The sequence below is a fragment of the Neopsephotus bourkii genome, unplaced genomic scaffold, assembly GCF_033783945.1.
Source record: "Neopsephotus bourkii isolate Nb327-2 ecotype Australia unplaced genomic scaffold, CSIRO-AGI_Nbou_v1 NB_281, whole genome shotgun sequence".
NCBI classification, from domain to species: domain Eukaryota; kingdom Metazoa; phylum Chordata; class Aves; order Psittaciformes; family Psittacidae; genus Neopsephotus; species Neopsephotus bourkii.
In genome coordinates this window covers 2,008,721-2,029,201 of record NW_026900790.1, presented here as the reverse complement: position 1 = coordinate 2,029,201, position 20,481 = coordinate 2,008,721, and the positions used below count along the sequence as shown (strand labels likewise).

Genomic DNA, 20,481 nt, shown 5'->3' with positions numbered 1-20,481 from the left:
CTTAATGCACTGGAGTAGTGTTGGACAGAGGTTTGCCTTATTTCCCTGTCTCCTAGTGTAATTCTTAGTGAGAAATTAAGTTGGTTTCCTTATTCTGCTTACTCCTCTGCTGAGTCCCACAACACCCTCTGCACCAGCTCAAACAGGAGCCAAGTGGAACGGAGCTAGTGTTAAATATTTCCTGGGAGTGGATTCCCTTTCTTTTATAGCTCTATTCTGCTTTTCCTTCCTTCTCCAAGCTTTGCTGACTGAGCTCTATTCATTGCAACCTTTCTGAAGAGCAGATTCTTTTCTCTCTTGAACTATGAACAATATTGTTTTAAAGAAACTCCTCTGTAAAGGAATTCTTTCTCCTCCCTCCGTGCAACTGCTTCATTTGACTACATTTCAGATAGTGGCAAAATGCATGGGGTTTTTTGCACCCTTTTAGCACATTTTTGCCTGATTTTTACACCACTAAATCAAAGTGGGAAGTTACAGCTTCTGGTTTTGGGATCTCTATAGCAGATGTTGGTGCTTCTTGGCAACAGGTCTGCTGTAACCAGTGGGTTCTGAAGTCCCAGGGCCGATACTGCCCTGGCACCATGGAGTGCTGAGGTTACCTGTTGCAGTGCTCTGTTACAAGGTTGGATGTGAAATAACCTCTATTTGCAGTCCTCTTTTGATGAATCATTAAGTTCTTTACCTTCCAAGTTTTGTATAATACCCTTTGGTGACAGAGGGGATATGCAGACTCTTGCTGTCCTGGCTTTGCTGCTCTGCTGATTTTGTTTTCCTTTCTACATCAATGGAAAAAGGAAAGAAAGGAGAATAAGTGATATTTGAGCTGCTGGTGACTGCAGGGAACACAGCAGGCCTGCGGGAGTGGAGGAATAAGCAGGATATGGGGCTGGTCTAACCATCTGGGGCTCCACTTCTCACCTGGTTTCTGAATGGGCAGCATTAAGAAAGGGAATTTACAATGTGAAGGGTTGTGTTTCTGCAGGGCTTTCAGCTGGTTTCACTGCCTGTGTTTCAGGAAGCTCCGAGCCACGCTGGATGAGTACACCACCAGAGTGGGGCAGCAGGCCATCGTTCTCTGCATCTCGCCCTCCAAACCCAACCCTGTCTTTAAAGTATTTGGTGCTGCACCCTTGGAGAACGTGGTAGGTGTCTCTAGGAAAAGCTGTGTAAGAAGTGGTTCACCTTCTCTGTGGGTTTCATTCTGCTCCAGGCAGCTTTGCAAGGCTGGTAGTGATCTGAAAGTCCTGTTTAAAACCCTGGAAACAGGAGTTCAGATTGTAAGGACATGAGGGTAGCACTGAGGTCCTGACTTCTCTGTGTCAGTGGTTGCTCAGCTCAGCTCACCAGGGCTGAATATCCTGCATTTAAAGGCAGAAGGAGCCCATAGGGATGATGTGTTTGAGCTCAGCTCAGCTGTCAGTGCTTGCACCTTGTTGCAGACCAGACAGTAAATTGAGGAGATCCTGACGATGATAACTTTTGCTTCAGAACTTTTAATCCCTTAAATACTTTCCCTTGCCAGTGTTACTCGATGTTTCATCAGCAGCTCTTTGATACAGCTGAGTCCTCAGGGCCAGTGGGTATGTTTTTCTTGCCAGCTTCTTGTTTGCTCCTTCTGTTCCACAGCACCCTGGGGAAGGTGGCTGGCCCTGCATCCTCGCCTTCACCTCTCCTGGTGCTCCCTACCTTGTTTACCTGAGCTTAATGATTCCCTACAGGTACGCAAGTACAAGAGCATGATCCTGGAAGACCTGGAGTCTGCACTAGCGGAACACGCTCCTGCTCCTCAGGAGATTAACTCTGAGCTGCCACCCCTCACCATCGATGGCATTCCTGTCTCAGTGGACAAGATGACCCAGGTAAGCAGGCAGGCATGGCAGAACCAGAGAAAGATTTGGCATCTTGCAGCCACATCTGTTATTTTGCAGTGGAGCTTATGTCTGCATCTCCAGGGGATGCATTTGATCTCCTCTTCCCCATGGGAATGTAACAGCTCAGATAGTAGTTAGATGGGAAGCTTTGTTACTGGTACTCATTTTCTACATGAAAAAGTAGAAATGCTGGTAAGCAGATCAGGCTGCTGGGAGAGTCCCTCTTTGTCACCTCCCATAAGCTATGAACAGGGAAGCTATTTGGCACTTCACAGTGGTTTTTAGGCTCTGAGGTCAGGAAGTTTGCTGGTGGAGAACTGTTTTGGCTTATGCTCCTTGGACCTTTTTTTGTGCGCTCGAGTTCATTCCCTGCTTTGTTTTCTGCTGTGGATTGGGGCAGAGGGGAGCTTGCCGATAGTTAACTCCAGATCAGACCTTGTGTGAGATACTTCTGATGAAGACGGAATTATTTGCTGTAAGCATGTGGGGGATTCTCTTCATGTTCAGCTCTTTGCTGACCTCCTTATTGCTAGGAGAAAGTGGATGGGGCCCCCCTAGGGAAGCCTTCTTGGTGTGGGAGGGATTGTCTGTAGGGAATTCTTCCCCTGGGGTGCAGGAGCTGAATGGAGGCAGATGTGCTTTGCAGGAGACTTTCAGTTTGATGCACCACAACACATTTTAAACACTGCAAGCCAGTTTCTTTGGAGGGAGTAGCGAGAAGGGAAGGTCAGAGGCTTTGGGCAATGTACAAAGAGGTGTTGTAGGAGAGCAAAGATGTACAGATTTCCTCTGTGCTCTGCAGAAGATCACGTTCTGGTCACAACATTTTTTCCATTGAGTTGGAATCAGACAAGCTCACACTTCTAATAAAACTTCACAAAGAAATCTACTATGCCTTGACCGGTAACAGAACGTGTTCCTAATCCATGGCAGCACGAGGCAAAACATAATTGCTGGATTTTTAAGCCATTGCTAAAGGTGGTATCTGCAAGAACTGTTCACAGGCAGCTTTTGGTTTGTGTCATTAACAGTTTCCTATGGAAATGGGAAAGTAAAAACTACAAACACTGTACTTTGAAGGTAAAATCAGAGCCTCAAAAGATCACAGGAATGTATCTGAGTTCGTTTGTATTGGCAAACAGCATGCTTGTGTTTATCTAACTTCTTTATGGCCTTATCATTGTAGTAATTAAACTCAGTAACAGCAGGAGAAGTGCTTACGGCTTAAAGCAAGGAGAAGGAGACATCTATGTGGAGATTTGCTGAAGGCTACCCTAGGGTGATGTGAGTAGTGAAGCTGGAGGTACCCATACCCACAGCTTGTGGGCTCAGAGGAAGGCACAAAGACAATGAGCTGGTGGTGGTGAAGTGCTGGAAATGAGAGAGAAGTGAGTGTGGAGGAATGAGAGCAGGACGTGGGGTGGTTGCAATCCAGGAACACATCTGAGAAACGTCTCTGGTTTGCCCTGTGCAGAATGTGTGCGCGTATAAAAGGGCCAATAAAAAGATCTATCAGGTGTTTGGCTGCTCAAGTTGCACATGCCATGAAAGCAGCAATAAAAGTGACAAGTTCTCACTTCACAGGAGCCTTCAGCTGGATTTATAGTGCATGGTGTTTTGGGTTTTGTGATACACTTGGATATTAACTATTTTAACATCAAAGGTTGCAGAAGTGATTTCTGCTTCTGTTTTATGGATGAAATACTAATATCCATAGAATTCCATGGGTAAAATACTAATACTTTTCATGTTAAGCTAAAAAGAAAGCTGGTGATGGAAGCACAGAATGGTTTGGGTTGGAAAGGACCTTAAGATCTCACCCAGTTCCAACCCCCTGCCATGGGCAGGGATGCCTCACACTAAACCATGTCACCCAAGGCTCTGGCCAACCTGGCCTTGAACACTGCCAGGGATGGAGCATTCACCACTTCTCTGGGCACCCTGTGCCAGCGCCTCAGCACCCTCACAGGGAAGAGCTTAGCTCAATCCTGAACTTCCCTGTTTCAGTTTGAACCCATCACCCCTTGTCCTATTGCTACAGGCCCTGATGAAGAGTCCCTGGGATGTTTTCCTGCAAGCATAACATGGGCTTGGTCTTCAGGAAGCCTTGCACAGAGATCTGGCCAAGCCAAGTTGCCCTTGGGGTTTGACTGCTCTGCCTTTCCACATGTGAAGCAGCTCTTCAGTCCAAGGCACAAGCTGCTGGCAGGGCTTTCCTTCTCCCCCCTTACACACAACACTCCTGTGTTCTCAGCCTTGTTTTGCCTCTGTTAAACGAGGAATGTCTTGTCTTCTCCATGCTCTGCAGGTCCTGTGGTCAGCAAGCATGCAAACTGCTGAGGCAACAGCAACGTAGAGCCATCCCATGCTGCATTATGGCAACCCAAGTATCTTGTTAGGAGTAGCCCTCACCTTTTTACTACAACGTGGTAACTCCAAGCAGCTTTGTTAAGGTTTCTCCTGAGCTATGGACAGGGCCCATGCTCTTTGTGTCCCATTTGGCTAGCCGTCACTGCCTCAGCCCAGCCCACTGTGGTGTGCACATGTGTTGTGGGCACCCAGTGCCTCAGTTTCCCCACTTATCAGAGAGATGCTGCTTTGTAAATGTCTTTAATGGTTTTTGAGGTCCTTAAATGGCTGCAGGCCACGTGAGGACACAGCACTAGAATTAATGGTCAGGACTGCAGACCCCTGCGTGGATTACATCAAGGAGTAAGATGCTGCATGTGCTGCTTGGAGATGATTTTGCTGCTGAAAACATCCAGCTGTTTAGTTTTGACAGACTTGGGGAGAATCTCTGAATAGAGCAAAGCACAGATGTGCTGAATACGATGAGGACATGATACTGTCTGGGTTTTTTGCCACGACTGCAATTTGAGATACATTCATTTGAGCAAGTGGACGAGAACTCTGACTCCTACATCACTGCAACCTGTTGCACTGCTAGAGGTGCCATTAGGTTTTTGGAGGCACCTTGATTCCCAGAGCTGCTACTATAGTTTCTTTGTCTTTTGTAACAAGGAAGGAGCTTTTTCAACCCACAAACCCAATGGAAAACTGAAACGTGTATAGATATAAATCGGGCAGCACAATTATTAGCTGTGTCACAGGGAGTGGAAACATGAGGCCTCTGCTTTCAGGAGCTGCAGGTGGTAGAGGTGTTACCTCCTCAGTGAGGAGAGGAAAATAACTCTTCTCCTAATTGCTCTGCTTCCCTGGGGGTCTTGAGGAAAATAAAGGCTTTGGTAGCTGGAGCAAAGATGATCTGTATCCTGAGTAGAGAGAATTACCCACCTTGGTTGTGCATCAAAACCAATGTGTTGCAATGGGGTTTTAACCTGCAGAGAAAACTTGTTGCTTTATGGGCTTTGGCCACATTGACACTATGTCAGAGCTGAGTTTGCCCCTAAACTTGTTCTGAGTTGCTCACTAATCTAACTAAGGAGAAAGTCATAAGCTGAGATTAATGCTTCACTGAGGTCACTAGCTGGATTCAAATTCACTAGGATTTGTATTCTGAACAGGTGATTGTTGCTTTAATCTGATGTTTTATAGGCTTAATATGCCCCTATTACTTGCAGTCTGCTTATACAGGCCAACAAAGTTTATCCAAGCCTCTCAGAAATCATCTTGATGTCTGTTTGCATATGGACTGAAAAAAGCTGCAAAACCCAGCAGATGTCTTTATGTACATAGCAGTTTGTATTTAGGAGAAGCCAGGCACTGAAAGGTGGTAACTTGGTCTGTGGCTATCAAATTCTCTTTATGGTGGGGCAGGGATGATCCTGCAGTGCTGGACCCATTGCCTAGGCATGAGGCTTACTGGTGCTTCCTTTTGCTCCTTATCAGAGGTATGGTGTGAGAACAGCCTGTTTCCACTCTCCTGGCAGGACATTGGCATGTAGCAGAGGGAGCATCCATGTTTTGCAGTGGAGGCACCCAGATTAGGAATCAGGTTTGCTGCACAGCTGAGCTCCAGCATCGGATGGTTGTTCCAGCAGTGGAAAGGGCAGTGAGTCCTGCAAGGTCCTGGAAGCAGGGATGAGTGTGTACTTGAACTCTCATGCAGGCAGCTCCCTGCTCTTACAGCATTTAAGCTCAGTCTGCATCATGCCTTGTTTCCAGCAAGACCAATCATGTCCAGGCTCAGGTCTCCAAACTCTACCAGGAGTTGGTGATCCCACAGCCTGGTCCCCAAACGTGCCCCTCTGAAACATTTCAGGTAGCCTCATTCTAACAGCCTGATCTTGGTTTTGGAGTGGAAGAGAAGAAAGATTTGCATAAAGAGTGAAGCTGTGAGCAGACACGTCTATGGGGAGCCCCACAGAACCTCCTGCTTTTGCACTGGTGAACAGGGTATTGATACTGGGTTTGATTCCTGTGGCCAGGCATAAACTATTCTGCTGAGTGCTATTGCTTCTGGTTAAAGACATGCAGCCTGATCCTGCACCTTATCTTTGCTGGAATGGATTTATGATGGGGAGCTCATTCTCATCCCACCAGTGAGACCTCTGAGTTCTGTCAGAGCCAGGTGGGTTTTCATAGCAGGAAATTCCTGGTGACAGCCACCTTAACAGAAGCCTGGATTTTTAATCTGAGTGTTTAAACATTAATTGGAACTTTTCAACTTAACATTTAGTCTCAAATTGGCTGTTGCAAAAAGAGGGGACCATGAAGGAAATACCTTGGTGCTTTGCTGTAATTGCTGCTTTGACCTCTTCCACTTTCCTCTTCCCACGTGGACTGGACTTTGCTTTTCCCATGTGCTGCTTTTTGGAGATCCTGAGGCTGAACTATGGGCAAAGGTAGCAAATCTGCAGCCACAGGTTTTGCTCCCTTCTAGAAACCACTTCCTGTAGCAGGGCATAAACCTTGAGACCAGAGGATTGCTTGGTGCTCTGAGTGCAGGACAACTTGTTTCCAGCACTGGAGTGCAGTTTGTGCTTTGGGCTAGTGCAAATGGTAGAATCAGGATTAGCTCATTACCAGTAACACTTGAGTTTGATGTTAGAATTTAGGAGATAGTCTGTGTACCAAAGGGTGAGAATGAATCAGTGCTTATAGCTTCTCTCAAACCATCCATACTGGAGTTTATATGGGCCCTTTCCAGAGCTGCCAGCTGTAGGAAGTGGAATGTGCTGCTGTCTTTTCTTAGCAGAGGTTTGATTCTGGGGTGGTTCATAGATGGAGTCAGCAGAACTGTGGCTCCAGGTCACAGCAGTTCCTCCTGCTGTGTCCTGAGGGATGTGGGGTCTTTGTCCCTGTGCCATACCCAGTGTCAGAGCCCTGTGAGGGTGAGGTTTTGTTATGGCCCTAATTAGAGAAATGCTGGTGCTGATTGTCTCCCTGGTGGATTAGAGGCAAGCCCTCCTTAACAAGTGCCTTGAGTAGCTTGAGCTGCTCAATTACCTGGGACCAGTGATTAATCCAGCTGGTAACAAGGAGCCTGGCTTGCACACAGCGATCCAGGGAAGGAGCTTTTAACTATTTTTGCACCAGAAAACTCAGTGCCAGGGGCAGGTTCATATGGATAATGGGGCCTCAACCAGGGAACCTCGGGTGACATCCCCTGCAGTCCTGATCCAGCTCTGGGGCAGCAGCACAAGAGGGACGTGGAGCTGTTGGAGCGAGTGCAGAGGAGGCCATGGAGATGCTGCGAGGGCTGGAGCAGCTCTGCTCTGGAGCCAGGCTGAGAGAGCTGGGCTGGGGCAGCCTGGAGAAGAGAAGGCTCCTGAAGGGGAGACCTTAGAGCAGCTCCAGTGCCTAAAGGGGCTGCAGGAAAGCTGGAGAGGGGCTTGGGACAAGGGCCTGTAGGGACAGGCCAAGGGGAATGGCTTGAACCTGCCCGAGGGGAGACTGAGCTGAGCTCTTAGGCAGAAGCTCTTCCCTGTGAGGGTGCTGAGGCGCTGGCACAGGGTGCCCAGAGAAGCTGTGGCTGCCCCATCCCTGGCAGTGCTCAAGGCCAGGTTGGACACAGGGGCTTGGAGCAAGCTGCTCCAGTGGAAGGGGTCCCTGCCTGTGGCAGGGGTTGGAACTGGGGGAGCTTTAAGGTCCCTTCCAACCCAAACCAGTCTGGGATTCTGTGATTCTATGACTGTTGGCCCTGCAGTGGAAGATGCACCATGGGTAGGTTTGGCCTGGACTGGGCAAATGGGCACCGAAATGGGCTTTTTGTGCTTCCATTTATGATTCAGGGTTTTGGTATGGCTCCTGTGAGATGGTTCATCATGCCCATTAAGTAGGAATAAAATACAGCTGCTGAGCAGGGGTGATTCTTCTATGGTGAGCAGCACATATACTACATATGGACCCAGAAGCACACTGAATTTTTATTGCCTTTAATGTCCTTTTATTGCCTTATTGTCCTTCTTTGCAGAGACCCGAGGGACAATCTGCAGTCTCCTGTTCCTCTGGAGCATTCCTCTGTCAGACTGATGTTACAGGGGACTTTGTACATGCCCCCTGTACTAACATGAAAAGGCAGCTTGTACATGAGTTGGTTTTCAGCTTGAAGCCAGAGGTTGCAATATCCAGACTGGAACTAGGATGTCATTCAAGCAGGATTATGGCTGAGAGGAAGGGACACTTATTGCAGAAGATCAGGGATGGGTGAGAAGTCCTCCTTGAGCTGCCCCGTGTCTCTGCTGGCTGGGACCATGTAATGGCAGCAACTGATGCTGGCCCTGGCGTGCTCATCCATGGGTGTGCTCCAGAGCCATGAACATGCAGGCAGCTCCAGGTTTTAAGGTGGCCTGGGGGCTCCCAGTGCCACTATCACCAGTTCAAGTAATTTGCTCTTAAAGCCATGAAGAGATGCAAGGGTTTGTTCTTAAATGCAGCTATTCAGCTTTAAGTCAGCATAGTTTTCTCTGATGTATTTGGATTTGATGATCTTAAAGGTTTTCCCAACATAGCTGATGCTATGATTTGGTCTTGAGTGCTCCTTGTCGTCCTGCTCTGTTCTGCAGCTGAACCAGCCTTGTCCTGAGGCTCCAGGCATTGCCTGGTACAAAACCCCCTGTGTCATAAACCCCTGTGTGAGCTTCACGTTCTCTTTGATAACACTGATGATATTACTTGCTCTGCTCGATTTGCTTTGCACATCTATTTTAAGGTATTGTCTCCTGCTGGTGCAGGTGGTCACTAGTTGAGCAGTTTTTGTGGGTGCTAAAGAGAAGCAAAATCAGGTTGAAAAGTGTCCCCATTCAAGCATGGTTACAAAGAGATGCAGAAAATCAATCCAGTGTGCATTATGTTCTGCAGGGGTGGAGAAGTTATGTGTGAGGTTGGTTTTTAGTGGCTCCCTGAAGCTCCACCACCATTGCAGCATCTCTGTAGGATGCCCATCAGCTCAGCTCTGAGTTCCTGTCACTGTGGGGATATCAAATGTGGGTTTTTCTCTGTGTTATTTGGATTTACATCTCTCCCTTCCCTTTCAGGTTGGCAAGGTCTCTTCATGGTAGCGTTCGCACCGTGAACTGTGTTCATGCAGTTTGTTTTTGTGCCTTATTGTATTTGGCTGATTTAATTGTGTTTCTGCTCTAGGTAGTTCTCAGCTGAGTCTTGGAAGAAGATGGTAAAGTATTTGTCCATGTTCTTTAGGCATTCAGGCCTCTTCCAGTTGATGGTTCCAACAGGCTGGAAGTTAAATGTAATAACTTTCTCTATGCACCTTAAACCTACCAGAGATACGAGTTCCTAAAAACACCCTCTCAACCCTCTTTTATGCTTTGTTCCAGGCACAGCTACGAGCTTTCATCCCTGAGATGCTGAAGTATTCCACGGGTCGTGGGAAACCAGGCTGGGGCAAGGAAAGCTGCAAGCCCATCTGGTGGCCTGAGGACATCCCATGGGCCAACGTCCGCAGCGATGTCCGCACAGAGGAACAGAAGCAGCGGGTGTGTATCTGCCACGTCTGCTGCCTTCAAATGGAGCACAGTGGCTTGGAACCACGTTGTGTGGGAATACTTCTCCCCTCGAGTGACAGAAGAAGCTGTGACATTGACCTTTCATAAAATCACAGAATGGTCTGGGTTGGAAGGCACGTTGAAGCTCATCCAAGCCAAACCAACTTGTGATTCAGTGATTCGATAATACAGGTCTGCTTGGATGGGGAGGGATGCCTGGTGAGGCTGGAAATGGTGCTGTGGCAGTCAATGCTTTTCTAAGTAGAGATGATTTTCTACTTCTCAGTCCCAGTACCTTGGTTAGAATTCCTTGAAAGCTGGTGAAACGTTTCTTCGCAAAGCTTCGCTATCCCTTAGCCAGATGTGCTTGTTCTGTATCATTACACAGCAACGCAAGAGCTCTCCAGGGTGATTTCTGAATCTTGGGGAAAGGAGAGGGGATGAGAGGGATTAGGTATTGGGGCGTTTTGTTAGACAATTTGTTGAAAATGGCCCAAGAAAACCCAGTAAGTGTTCACCTGCAGCCTGTTGCTCCAGGCTTGGGGAAGAGTGGCTGGAAAGCTGCTTGGTGGAAAAGGACCTGAGGGTGCTGAATGATGGAGCTGAACATGAGCAGCTTGTGCCCAGGCAGCCAGGAAGCCACCAGCATCCTGGCCTGTACCAGCACCAGGGCAGGAGCAGGGCCAGGGCAGTGATGGTGCCCCTGCACTGGGCACTGGTGAGGCCACACCTCGAATCCTGTGTTCAGCTCTGGGCCCCTCACTGCAAGAGAGACATTGAGGGGCTGGAGCGGGGCCAGAGAAGGGCACGGAGCTGGTGCAGGGCCTGGAGCACAGGGGTGATGGGGAAGGGCTGAGGGACCTGGGGGGTTCAGTGTGGAGAAGAGAAGGCTCAGGGGGGACCTGATGGCTGCCCCCAACTGCCTGACAGGAGGATGGAGCCAGGAGGGGCTGGGCTCTGCTCCCAAGGAACAAGGGATGGGACAAGAGGAACCGGCCTCAAGCTGCACCAGGGCAGGTTTAGATGGAGCTGAGGAACAATTCCTGCCCCAGAGGGTGCTCAGGCATTGGAACAGGCTGCCCAGGGCAGGGCTGCAGGCACCGTCCCTGCAAGTGTTCACACAGCGTGGAGACGAGGCCTCAGTGCCATGGGTCAGTGGTGGCCTTGGCAGTGCTGGGGAGTGGTTGGACTTGATTTTAAAAGTCTTTTCCAACCTGGTTGATTCTATGCTAAGCACACAGATCATGGCTGTAACAGCCCTGCAGTGCCTCAGAAAGCTTTCTTACACGGTCTCTTCACTCTCTCATTTTCCTGGCAGGTCTCATGGACCCAGGCCCTGCGGACGATTGTGAAGAACTGCTACAAGCAGCACGGGCGTGAGGACCTGCTCTATGCCTTTGAGGATCAGCAGACACAGCAGCAGACGACGACCACGCATAGTATAGCACACCTTGTGCCATCACAGACAGTGGTACAAACCTTCAGTAACCCTGATGGCACCGTGTCCCTCATCCAGGTGAGTGAAACCCTCTGGCTTTGCCATTTCCAACACGACTGAATTGGGATTGAGTTGTCTGCATGAGAGGTGGTTTGGAGCAATCTCCTTTTGGTAGCTTAATTTGTCCTTCATGAATGTTGTTTTTATCTGTATGTCTCAGCCCTCAGGCTTGTTAAGCCAGTACTGCCACCCAAAGCAGCAGCCTCATCCTCTCTTCCACATTCCCATCTCTTGGTCTTCTCTTATGGCAGCACAAGGATTCCTGCAGCTATTTGGGCAAGTGATTCAGGGAGCTGACCTGAGTTTAATTAACTCATTTATGAACAAATACAATTCATGATGTGGCCACACAAGGCCTGTGCTGGCAGTGGGAGGGAGTGATGGGAGGAGAGGTGGTGAAACTGCCTTTCTTTAATGGCATGAAACAGCTTAGTCTATGTCAGTAAGTATTTCTGTACCCTCTGTTCCTCATCTTATACCTAAAGTGTAATATATATGTATATTACATACACTGAATATATATCTGTCTTAGGATTCTTATTCCTATGATCCTCTTTGGTAAAGATGCCTCTTAAACCATTTTAGAGAGGGGGATTCAGGGCAGAAGAGGCTGCGTTCAGGCAGGGGCTCAGTGGTGCTGTTGTTTTCCCTGTGTCCCCAGTGTGGGGAGGCAGATTCTGGCAGCTCAGGGTGACAAAAACTGAAGTACTCCCTTGAAACCTCCCAAGAGCCCCTTGTGGATGTGGGATTTGAACCTCAGCTCCCCCTGTGCCCCTGCCTACAAACCACCACTGCCCTCTGGTACCCAGCTGTCCCAGCACTCTGTCCCTCTTGAGCATCATGGTTTTAGTGACATCTAAAGCTCTTTTCTCACAACCCTAAAGATAAAACTCATGGTGTGGGGCTTTGTTTTGGGCTTGTTTGTTTTCTCAAATGAAAGCTTGTCAGCAGTTCTTAAGCTTTCTGTTCTCCCACCAAGGCTAGGCAGACTTGCCAGGCTGGTTCTGTCTGCTCACCTGCTAACACACGTTTTCCCTTTGACTGGTGTTCTTTTAGATGCTGGGCACCTGAAACCATTGAATTTCTGGCATTTATAGGTTTAATTCTCCTTAGAGACAAAGCTACACCTCCCTGCCTTTGTCCTTTCCCAGCTGTTAAATGGGGAAAAGGTAATTTCCAAAGGCAGTGGGGGTATTGAGCACGTGCTAATGTTTGACAAGTGCCTGGAGATGAGAGACCCAGTGTATGGTAAGCAAGGAGTGTTATGAATGAGGGCTGATGTGCAGGGTGTTCTGAGCCAGGACTACTCAGTGGTTTAAGTAACTCCCACCCCATAGGAGAAGCATCCTGTCTCCACCACCGCCTCATGTTCACACCTGGGAATGACAGCAGTGTCCCACTGCTGCTCCCTGTAAGGAGGAGAATGGGAGAATGGTGAGGATTTGTCTCCTCATGAGCATAGGGGACAGCACAAGGGCTGTGCGAAACTTGCTTCTAGGACATATCCACTCTGGAACTACTGTTGGTTAACATGGCTCCAGTGATTCCTACACCTGGGTGAGGGCAATCCCAGGCACAGCTACAGGTTGGACAGAGAAGCAATTGTGGTGTTGGGTGAGAAGCTCCCCATGACCCAGCTTCAGTGAGCGCTTAAGCCCAGAACCCCCCCATGTGCTGGGCTGCACCCCCAGAGCGTGAGCAGCAGCTCAGGGAGGGGATCCTGCCCCTCTGCTGTGCTCTGGGGAGACCCCACTTGCAGCACTGTGTGCAGTTCTGGTGTCCTCAGCATCAGAAGGACACGGAGCTGTTGGAGCAAGTCTAGAGGAGGCCATGAGGATGCTCAGGGGCTGGAGCAGCTCCTGTATGGAGACAGGCTGAGAAAGTTGGGGCTGTTGAGCCTGGAGAAGAGAAACTGCGTGGAGACCTCAGAGCAGCTTCCAGTGTCTGAAGGGGGCTACAAGGATGCTGGAGAGGGGCTCTTCATCAGGGACTGGAGTGATAGGACAAGGGGTGATGGGTTCAAACTGAAACAGGGGAAGTTCAGGTTGGAGATAAGGCAGAAGCTCTTCCCTGTGAGGGTGCTGAGGCGCTGGCACAGGGTGCCCAGAGAAGCTGTGGCTGCCCCATCCCTGGCAGTGTTCAAGGCCAGGTTGGACACAGGGGCTTGGAGCAAGCTGCTCCAGTGGAAGGGGTCCCTGCCTGTGGTAGGGGTTGGAACTGGATGATCTTGAGGTCCTTTCCAACCCAAACCATTCCATGATTTCCTCCCTGAGCCCTTTGAGACAGCCCCATATCTTCCATGAGCTCTGCAATTACTACTCAGACCATACTTCCTGTGGATGTGATGCTTTTGAATGTGAGAACATTTGAGTGTCCCTTTGCCTGAATCCTGTGGACATTGCCCTGCAATAACAAATGTATTCCCTGCATTTTGTTGACTCCCATAGGTTGGCACCGGTGCCACAGTTGCCACATTGGCTGATGCCTCAGAGCTGCCCACCACAGTCACCGTCGCACAAGTGAATTACTCTGCAGTGGCTGATGGAGAGGTAAGGACCTGGCTTCTGTTTGTGGGGCACAAACCAGAATTACCCTCTTTGAGCTTCAGGGAAGTGAAGTATTTCCTAGAATTCAGGGGTCACAGCAAGCACCATCCTGCAGTGTTAACATACACAAGACTATTAAGGAGCTGGACTGTGGTCCTTGGAGTCAGGACTGTACAAATGCAACTATGGTGCAAGCCTCAGTTCTGATCTGTATACATTTTATATATATATCTCTTATAGATGGTATAATTTGTGAGCTCTGCTGTAGCAGACTTAATGGCATACAGAAATACACATCCATGTATTCATCTTGAATAGCTCTTCTGTGTGTGCTGTACACCCTTGTTTGTCAGGTCAGGGTTGGGAGTGATGCCTGGGATATTCTGAGGCTGTGGTTAACAAAGGATATGGCATGGCTGTGGGCAGTCCCTATGCATCTTTGGCCACTGATCTCTGGATAAAATGGGCCTCTTCCCTTGCTGCAGCTTTAGGGAGGTTTGCAGGGAAATCCCAGAGAGGGCTGTATAAATGTACAGTAGTGCAGAGACAACAGGAGATGCAGTGCAGTTACTGTTCTGTGTACTGGGAGAGTTTCTTCCACTGCTTTACAACTTGGCAGAGTTGTTTCTGTCAAGGATTTGATCCTCATTGTGATTCCTAAATCCTAAATTTGCATGTGTTTATATTTTCACTTTTTTTTTTTTTTAATAAAGTATTTTTCTGTGTTTAAGAAACATTCCTTTAAGATTTAAGAAGCAGCTCCCAGTGCTACAGGAAAGCTGGAGAGGGGCTTGGGACAAGGGCCTGTAGGGACAGGCCAAGGGGAATGGCTTGAACCTGCCAGAGGGGAGACTGAGATGAGCTCTTAGGCAGAAGCTCTTCCCTGTGAGGGTGCTGAGGCGCTGGCACAGGGTGCCCAGAGAAGCTGTGGCTGCCCCATCCCTGGCAGTGTTCAAGGCCAGGTTGGACACAGGGGCTTGGAGCAAGCTGCTCTAGGGGAAGGGTTCCCTGCCTGTGGCAGAGCTTGGAACTGGAGGAGCTTTAAGGTCCCTTCCAACCCAAACCAGTCTGGGATTCTGTGATTATGAAGATGATTATTACTATTTTTTACCCTCTTTACCTGTAAACCCCACTTTACATCAGGTCACTTTCTGTCCCTCGGCTGCACAGCAGAATTCCTGGCTGGACAGTGAAGTCTGGTCCTCTCTCATGGATGGGTTTTCATGGCGACAGGTGGCAGCACAGAACAACTTTGCTCTGCTCCAGTGTCTGCTTCCACCTCAGCCCCACAGTGAAAGCTTGGCTCTGGGGATGTGATTTTGCAGCATTTTGCAGCTGCTTTGGTGGTTTTCAAGGACCAGTTTTACCTCTTCAGATCCGAAAGAACGTTTTCAAAGGCACCAGTAAGAATCAGAGCAACCCAGGCATCCAGTTCCTAACGTGAACAGGACATCTAGGAGATATCTAGGCCAAAATAAATATGCAGCAGTAAGTTTGCTCTGGGGATGGGTGCTGTTTCTCTGCGGAGATAGACCCACAGCCTGCTGGCAGCCACTCCAGAGATGTTTTTGTCCTGCTGTCTCTTGCTGTATGAAGATCTGAGTAAACTCTGAGTAAATCCCTGTGTTTACAGGACACTAAGCAGCATGAAGCAGGGATGCTGACTGGTATCTCAGCAGCACAACCTTTGTATTAGTGTGGAGAAGGGCCTGGACAGTCCCCGCTTCTTTTCCAGGCCTTACTCCATCCCAAAGCAGCTTAGGCATCTTTGCAGGGGACAGTTTGTCACAGTGGAGATCTGCTTTATCATGCAAATGTGTGTTGCCATGTATTGAGAATATGTATGTCTGTTCTTCTTGTGCATGGTGGGAAGGGTATCTTTTCCCAGCTTGGGCTCACTTCCCTTTGGTTTTGGCATGGCTAATGAGTACCACAAACTCGATCTGACTCTCTTGAGTTCTTCACCACCTGCAGTTCTTCCTCTCTGGGCACTCCAGCTCAGTTGCATCTGTCCTAAAAGACGTTGCCTTCTCTAAAATCAGCTGCCTTTCTCCTTTTTGCAATGCACTGTCTCACTGCTTCCTCCCTGCTTTGGATCCTTCCGCCCAGGGCCAGCTCTGGGCACAGGAGAACGAAGCAGTTGCCTTGAACGTCAGACGGCTGGGGATGGCCAAAGAGCTTCGACGATCGCCAGCTTTGCTTGTGCCCAAGTGCTGGAAAACCAGACTGGCAGCTGCTGAGGAGTGTGTGATAGCAGATGTGAGTGAGAGCGCGACAGGTTCTCTCTCCCTCTCCATCCTCTGATGGGACTAACCAACCTTTCCCTTGCCCAAAGGCAGCAAGATTTACTCGAGCCTTAAGCCAGCCTCCATGGACTTTTTAGCTTTCTCCATCTTAACAAGTTGAGTTTGGGGTTTATTTTTTCATCACCTTCTGTGGCATTCTTATTTGCGTGTCTCAGCAAGATGGTGAGTAGCCTGAGCCATTTATGGGGCTGAGAACAGTGATGGGAGGGTGGGGGAAGATCATCTTACAAAGCAGGCAGGAGGAGTTGTCAGCTGATGGACCTTCATCCTCCACTTCTTTAACTGTTTTGGTCCAATGTGTATTTCTAGTTCACATTGTGGTGGATTTTGGGGCCATACACTCATTATCTCATGAGCTGTCGAGTCCCAAATGGACAAATGTGGGCATATGAGCAACTGAGACTGAGTGAACCCTTAAGTAATGTGTAACTGCCTACATCAAGGTTTGAGATAAGGGAATTGAAAGTACCTGAGATACATGAACAGAGCACTTCCCATCTGCCATCTTCTTTCATTAAGTATATTGCTGCAGCACAAAGAAATTCTGCATTGCTCAAACCCATCTGAGTTCACAACTGCTGTACAAATAAACCCTGAATGGGAACAGGAGCTGTTCCCCAGAATGACAGCGGATGGGAGCAGTGAGGCAAGTGCATTCCTGTGGGACATGATCCATGCTGGAATTCCAGCACTGAATGTTACTGCTTGAAGTGCCCAGGCTTGCAGGCAGTGATCAGAGTACAGCAGTGGTCAATGCTGTCCCATTTTGTTGTGGAATTGGCTGGATAAGAGGGATCTGTGGGATGTGAGGGGTTGCACTGGTGTTTATGGGGTGTGCTTTCCATGTGTGCGAGAAAAGCAGAGTTCTTGTTTGAACTGTGTTCAAAGTTGTTGTTCAACATATGGAGGGCAGCAACTAAAATCATGGGCTATCTATAGAAACTTGCTATCATGGCTGATGGGGCTGAGGGTTGTAATGCCCAGAGATGTTCTCAGGTGGATCCCAACTTCCTCCCTCTTTTACCTGTCTCTCAAAGTCAGAGCATGTGCAGGATTCTGCAAAGACCTCTTGAAACTATCTGGCTCTTTCACTTTAGGGCACAGGCATTTGCTCATGGCGTGAATCCAATCTTAGGGCCTCTCTTTTTGGTTTCCCCTTAGGTGGAGCAGAACTGGGCCACGCTACAAGGGGGTGAGATGACGATCCAGACGACGCAGGCATCAGAGGCCACGCAGGCGGTGGCATCATTAGCGGAAGCAGCAGTGGCAGCATCTCAGGAGATGCAACAAGGAGCAACTGTTACCATGGCACTCAACAGGTATGGCTGGGAAGCACACGTGCATGACATTTCCTTCTAGGCTTTCACTCTAATGGTACAAAGACCACTGTGTCCAGTCCCTTTTCCTTAGCAAATTCCTATGGCAGTGAGTGTCCAGGTGTCTGCAGGACAGTTCCTGATTTCCATTGTAACCATAGAACACTACTAACATGGAAATTTCGTGGCATAGGAAAAGATGGATAGTAACTTTATCCTACAAACTTAGTCATACATCAAGAGTCCAGTTACAGAACTGAGCTTGCTAAGCAAGCAAGAGTCATGAAGTGCTAATAGCACCTTAACTATGTTTGTCTGGGTCTCCCTCAGTATTATTAATGGTTCCTACTAAAAGGCTAAGCCTGAATTGCTCTGTTGTGTGACACTATGGGCACTCTTCAGAAATCAGAACCTCTTCCAGAGGGTTCTGGAGGTTTCAGAGGGGTTTCTCTGAGGTGTGTTTCTGAAGTGGAAGGTGACCAAGCTGCAGTAGTAATGCTGCTGCTTCATCTTGGAACAAGCTCTGTTAGAGTTTTGGTTGTACTCAGGTTACCAAGGTCTGCAGCACAGTTCTCTACAGTCCATGCAGCAGGAAGCAGTGTCTGTGCTCAGCTCTGGTGAGTTGCTTAAGCTTTGCCTGGTGTGTGGCACACCAGAAATCACCCTGAGAGAGCAGGAGGACCGCAGGAAACACAGCATCAGCCCCAGCAGCATGGGAGGTTTCACACTGAAGTGTAGATAAGGTATTTTCCTCATCCAAATCAGGATTCTGGTCTAGGTGCTGTTGACTGAGCAGCCATGGGTTAGGAGAAGGCCCAAGTCCACATTGATGCTTGGAGTAAAGCTCCAGGACCTTGTGAGATACAGATTGCTAAAGGAGCCACTCTGGGACTTCCAACAGCTTGCTTCCAAACTGCTGTTGCCACACACCTAGAACTGTTCCTTCTCTTTGTGGTCCAGATTCAGGTCCATCAGTTATGTTCTTTTCTGTTCTACAATGCAAGGTTGGTTAAATGGGCTTTTTTACTAATAGCTTCACTGTAAAATTGCCTTTTAAAACAAGTGATCTTTTTAGGACACTAAGAACAACAGCTAATTTAACTAGGTATGGAGTTGCAAGGAAAGCCACATCTTCTGGAATGTGACTTTAATTTCATCCCATTGCTCATAGTTTTAGCTCTTAAGGTCTCAATGAGCTCTTCCTTTTCCTGCATTATAGAATCAGAGGATGGTTTGGGTTGGAAGGGACCTTAAAGATCCTGTAGTCCACTGCACCCTGCCATGGGCAGGGTTCTTCCACTAGTAATAGCTTAAGAAATTCAGAATCATTAAGAAAAAGAAGAGTTGTTAGAACTAAGGAGGGTCTCCTAGAAAATATGACTGGAAGAGCCTTCAACAACTCATTTAATCTCTCCTGTGCCTCAAGACAGGATCAGCTTGCTTTATACCCAGGAAAGCTCTGTGACAAGTCTGGTCAAACAGTCTGAAGTTCAGGAGTGATGTAAAGGTTGTAGCAGTGCTGCAGCAGGAATCACAGAATCACAGGTTGGTTTGTGTTGGAGGGAGCTTAAAGCTCATCCAGTCCCAACCCCTGCCACGGGCAGGGACCCCTTCCACTAGAGCAGCTTGCTCCAAGCCCCTGTGTCCAACCTGGCCTTGAACACTGCCAGGGATGGGGCAGCCACAGCTTCTCTGGGCACCCTGTGCCAGCGCCTCAGCACCCTCACAGGGAAGAGCTTCTGCCTAAGAGCTCAGCTCAGGCTCCCCTCGGGCAGGTTCAAGCCATTCCCCTTGGCCTGTCCTGTTTAAATTTGCTAGCTTGTTGTCACCCTCTTTCTCTACTGACCATAAGCGCTGGAGACCTTTCTAGGTGACTGTCCTCCAACACCCTTTCATGTGGACGAGATGTACTTATTCCTTTGCCACAAAATGCTCCTTGTTGCTTCCAGCTGTGGAAATGGAGTCCTTCCCCTGCCTTTGGGAAGGTCTCAGCAAGGTTCTGGTCTTTGAAAGCTGGTGGCTCAGCTCTGGAAACTTTATGCCTAATTTAGCTGAAAGCTGCCATCATGTAGATGAGGCCCTCAGTGACATGGTTTAGTGGTGGCCTGTGCTGAGTAATGGTTGGACTTGATGATCTTAAAGGTCTTTTCCAACCCAGTTGATTCTATGATTCTGTGATCTCTGAACCTTGTTCTATTGGCTGCTGGTAGAGTGCAGTCTTTCACAGCCCCACATAGAGCAGTACGTCTACCAGCAGCACGACATGATGGATGATGCAACCTCTCAGCTTTGAGAATGGGAAGTATTAGACCTTCTAGTAAAGAGGACAGAGTCAAGGTGGGTAATTAAATCATTGATTTGAGCCAGTTAATGTCTGTGAAGCACACTGACTGGAAAAAGCTTTTATGCTACACATCATTATTATTTCCAGGGATGCAGCTGTACCAGATGATTAAAGTGCTCAGTTGTCCTTGCAGGTAGATTCAGCTAAGTGCTGTGGGTCTGGGAAACAGGATTCCACGAGTAAATGCATGCTTACCCCAGGGTTGCTGTGCTGGGGTTGGCCTTCCTGCAGTGTAAATGCCTTCATACAGCTGCAGGTTCAGTAGGGAGATCATCCAAAGGGAGTAAGAAAGCAGAGCAAGAAAATATTCCGGTTCACTAACAGTGTGTAAGGGCTACTCTGAGAGACAGAAATGGAAATACACCCTGAGTGAATACACTTGGAATGGGAACAGCATCTAAGCAGGAAACCAGGGAAAAATAAGTGAGAAGTACTTGGAAAATATTTGAGTCAATTGGTCTACAAGGGAATGAGTTAAGGAAGAGCATCCTAGGGGAAGCTAAAGAAAATTCCTCCTTTTCTTAGCTCCTTCAGGTAAGAAATGGTAGGAGATTCAGCTGCAGGGAGGTGGTGGCTTTGGAATAACTTTGTGGCTAGCAGCAGGTCACCAGAAGTGGTTAATAGTCATGTAACAGGTCTGGAGGATTCTGGATTGCTGCAGAAGGATGCTCACAGCACTCTGATGGTGCA

General features: G+C 48.4%; 1 protein-coding gene across 7 annotated transcripts in view; it reads left to right on the top strand.

The window, feature by feature from the left end:
• The window catches only part of NRF1 (nuclear respiratory factor 1), a 69,360-nt gene that overhangs the window by 22,937 nt on the left and 25,942 nt on the right, over positions 1-20,481 (top strand). For 4 of the 7 annotated variants that reach the window (XM_061346855.1, XM_061346857.1, XM_061346859.1 and 1 more), the window contains exons 4-10: positions 1,019-1,145; positions 1,722-1,862; positions 9,614-9,772; positions 11,100-11,297; positions 13,727-13,828; positions 15,935-16,084; positions 17,293-17,450. In XM_061346855.1, the coding sequence (XP_061202839.1) occupies positions 1,019-1,145; positions 1,722-1,862; positions 9,614-9,772; positions 11,100-11,297; positions 13,727-13,828; positions 15,935-16,084; positions 17,293-17,450 (1,035 nt within the window). The remainder of the gene's footprint in view (positions 1-1,018; positions 1,146-1,721; positions 1,863-9,613; positions 9,773-11,099; positions 11,298-13,726; positions 13,829-15,934; positions 16,085-17,292; positions 17,451-20,481) is intronic. The other 3 variants (XM_061346856.1, XM_061346861.1, XM_061346862.1) reach the window with 1 other exon arrangement.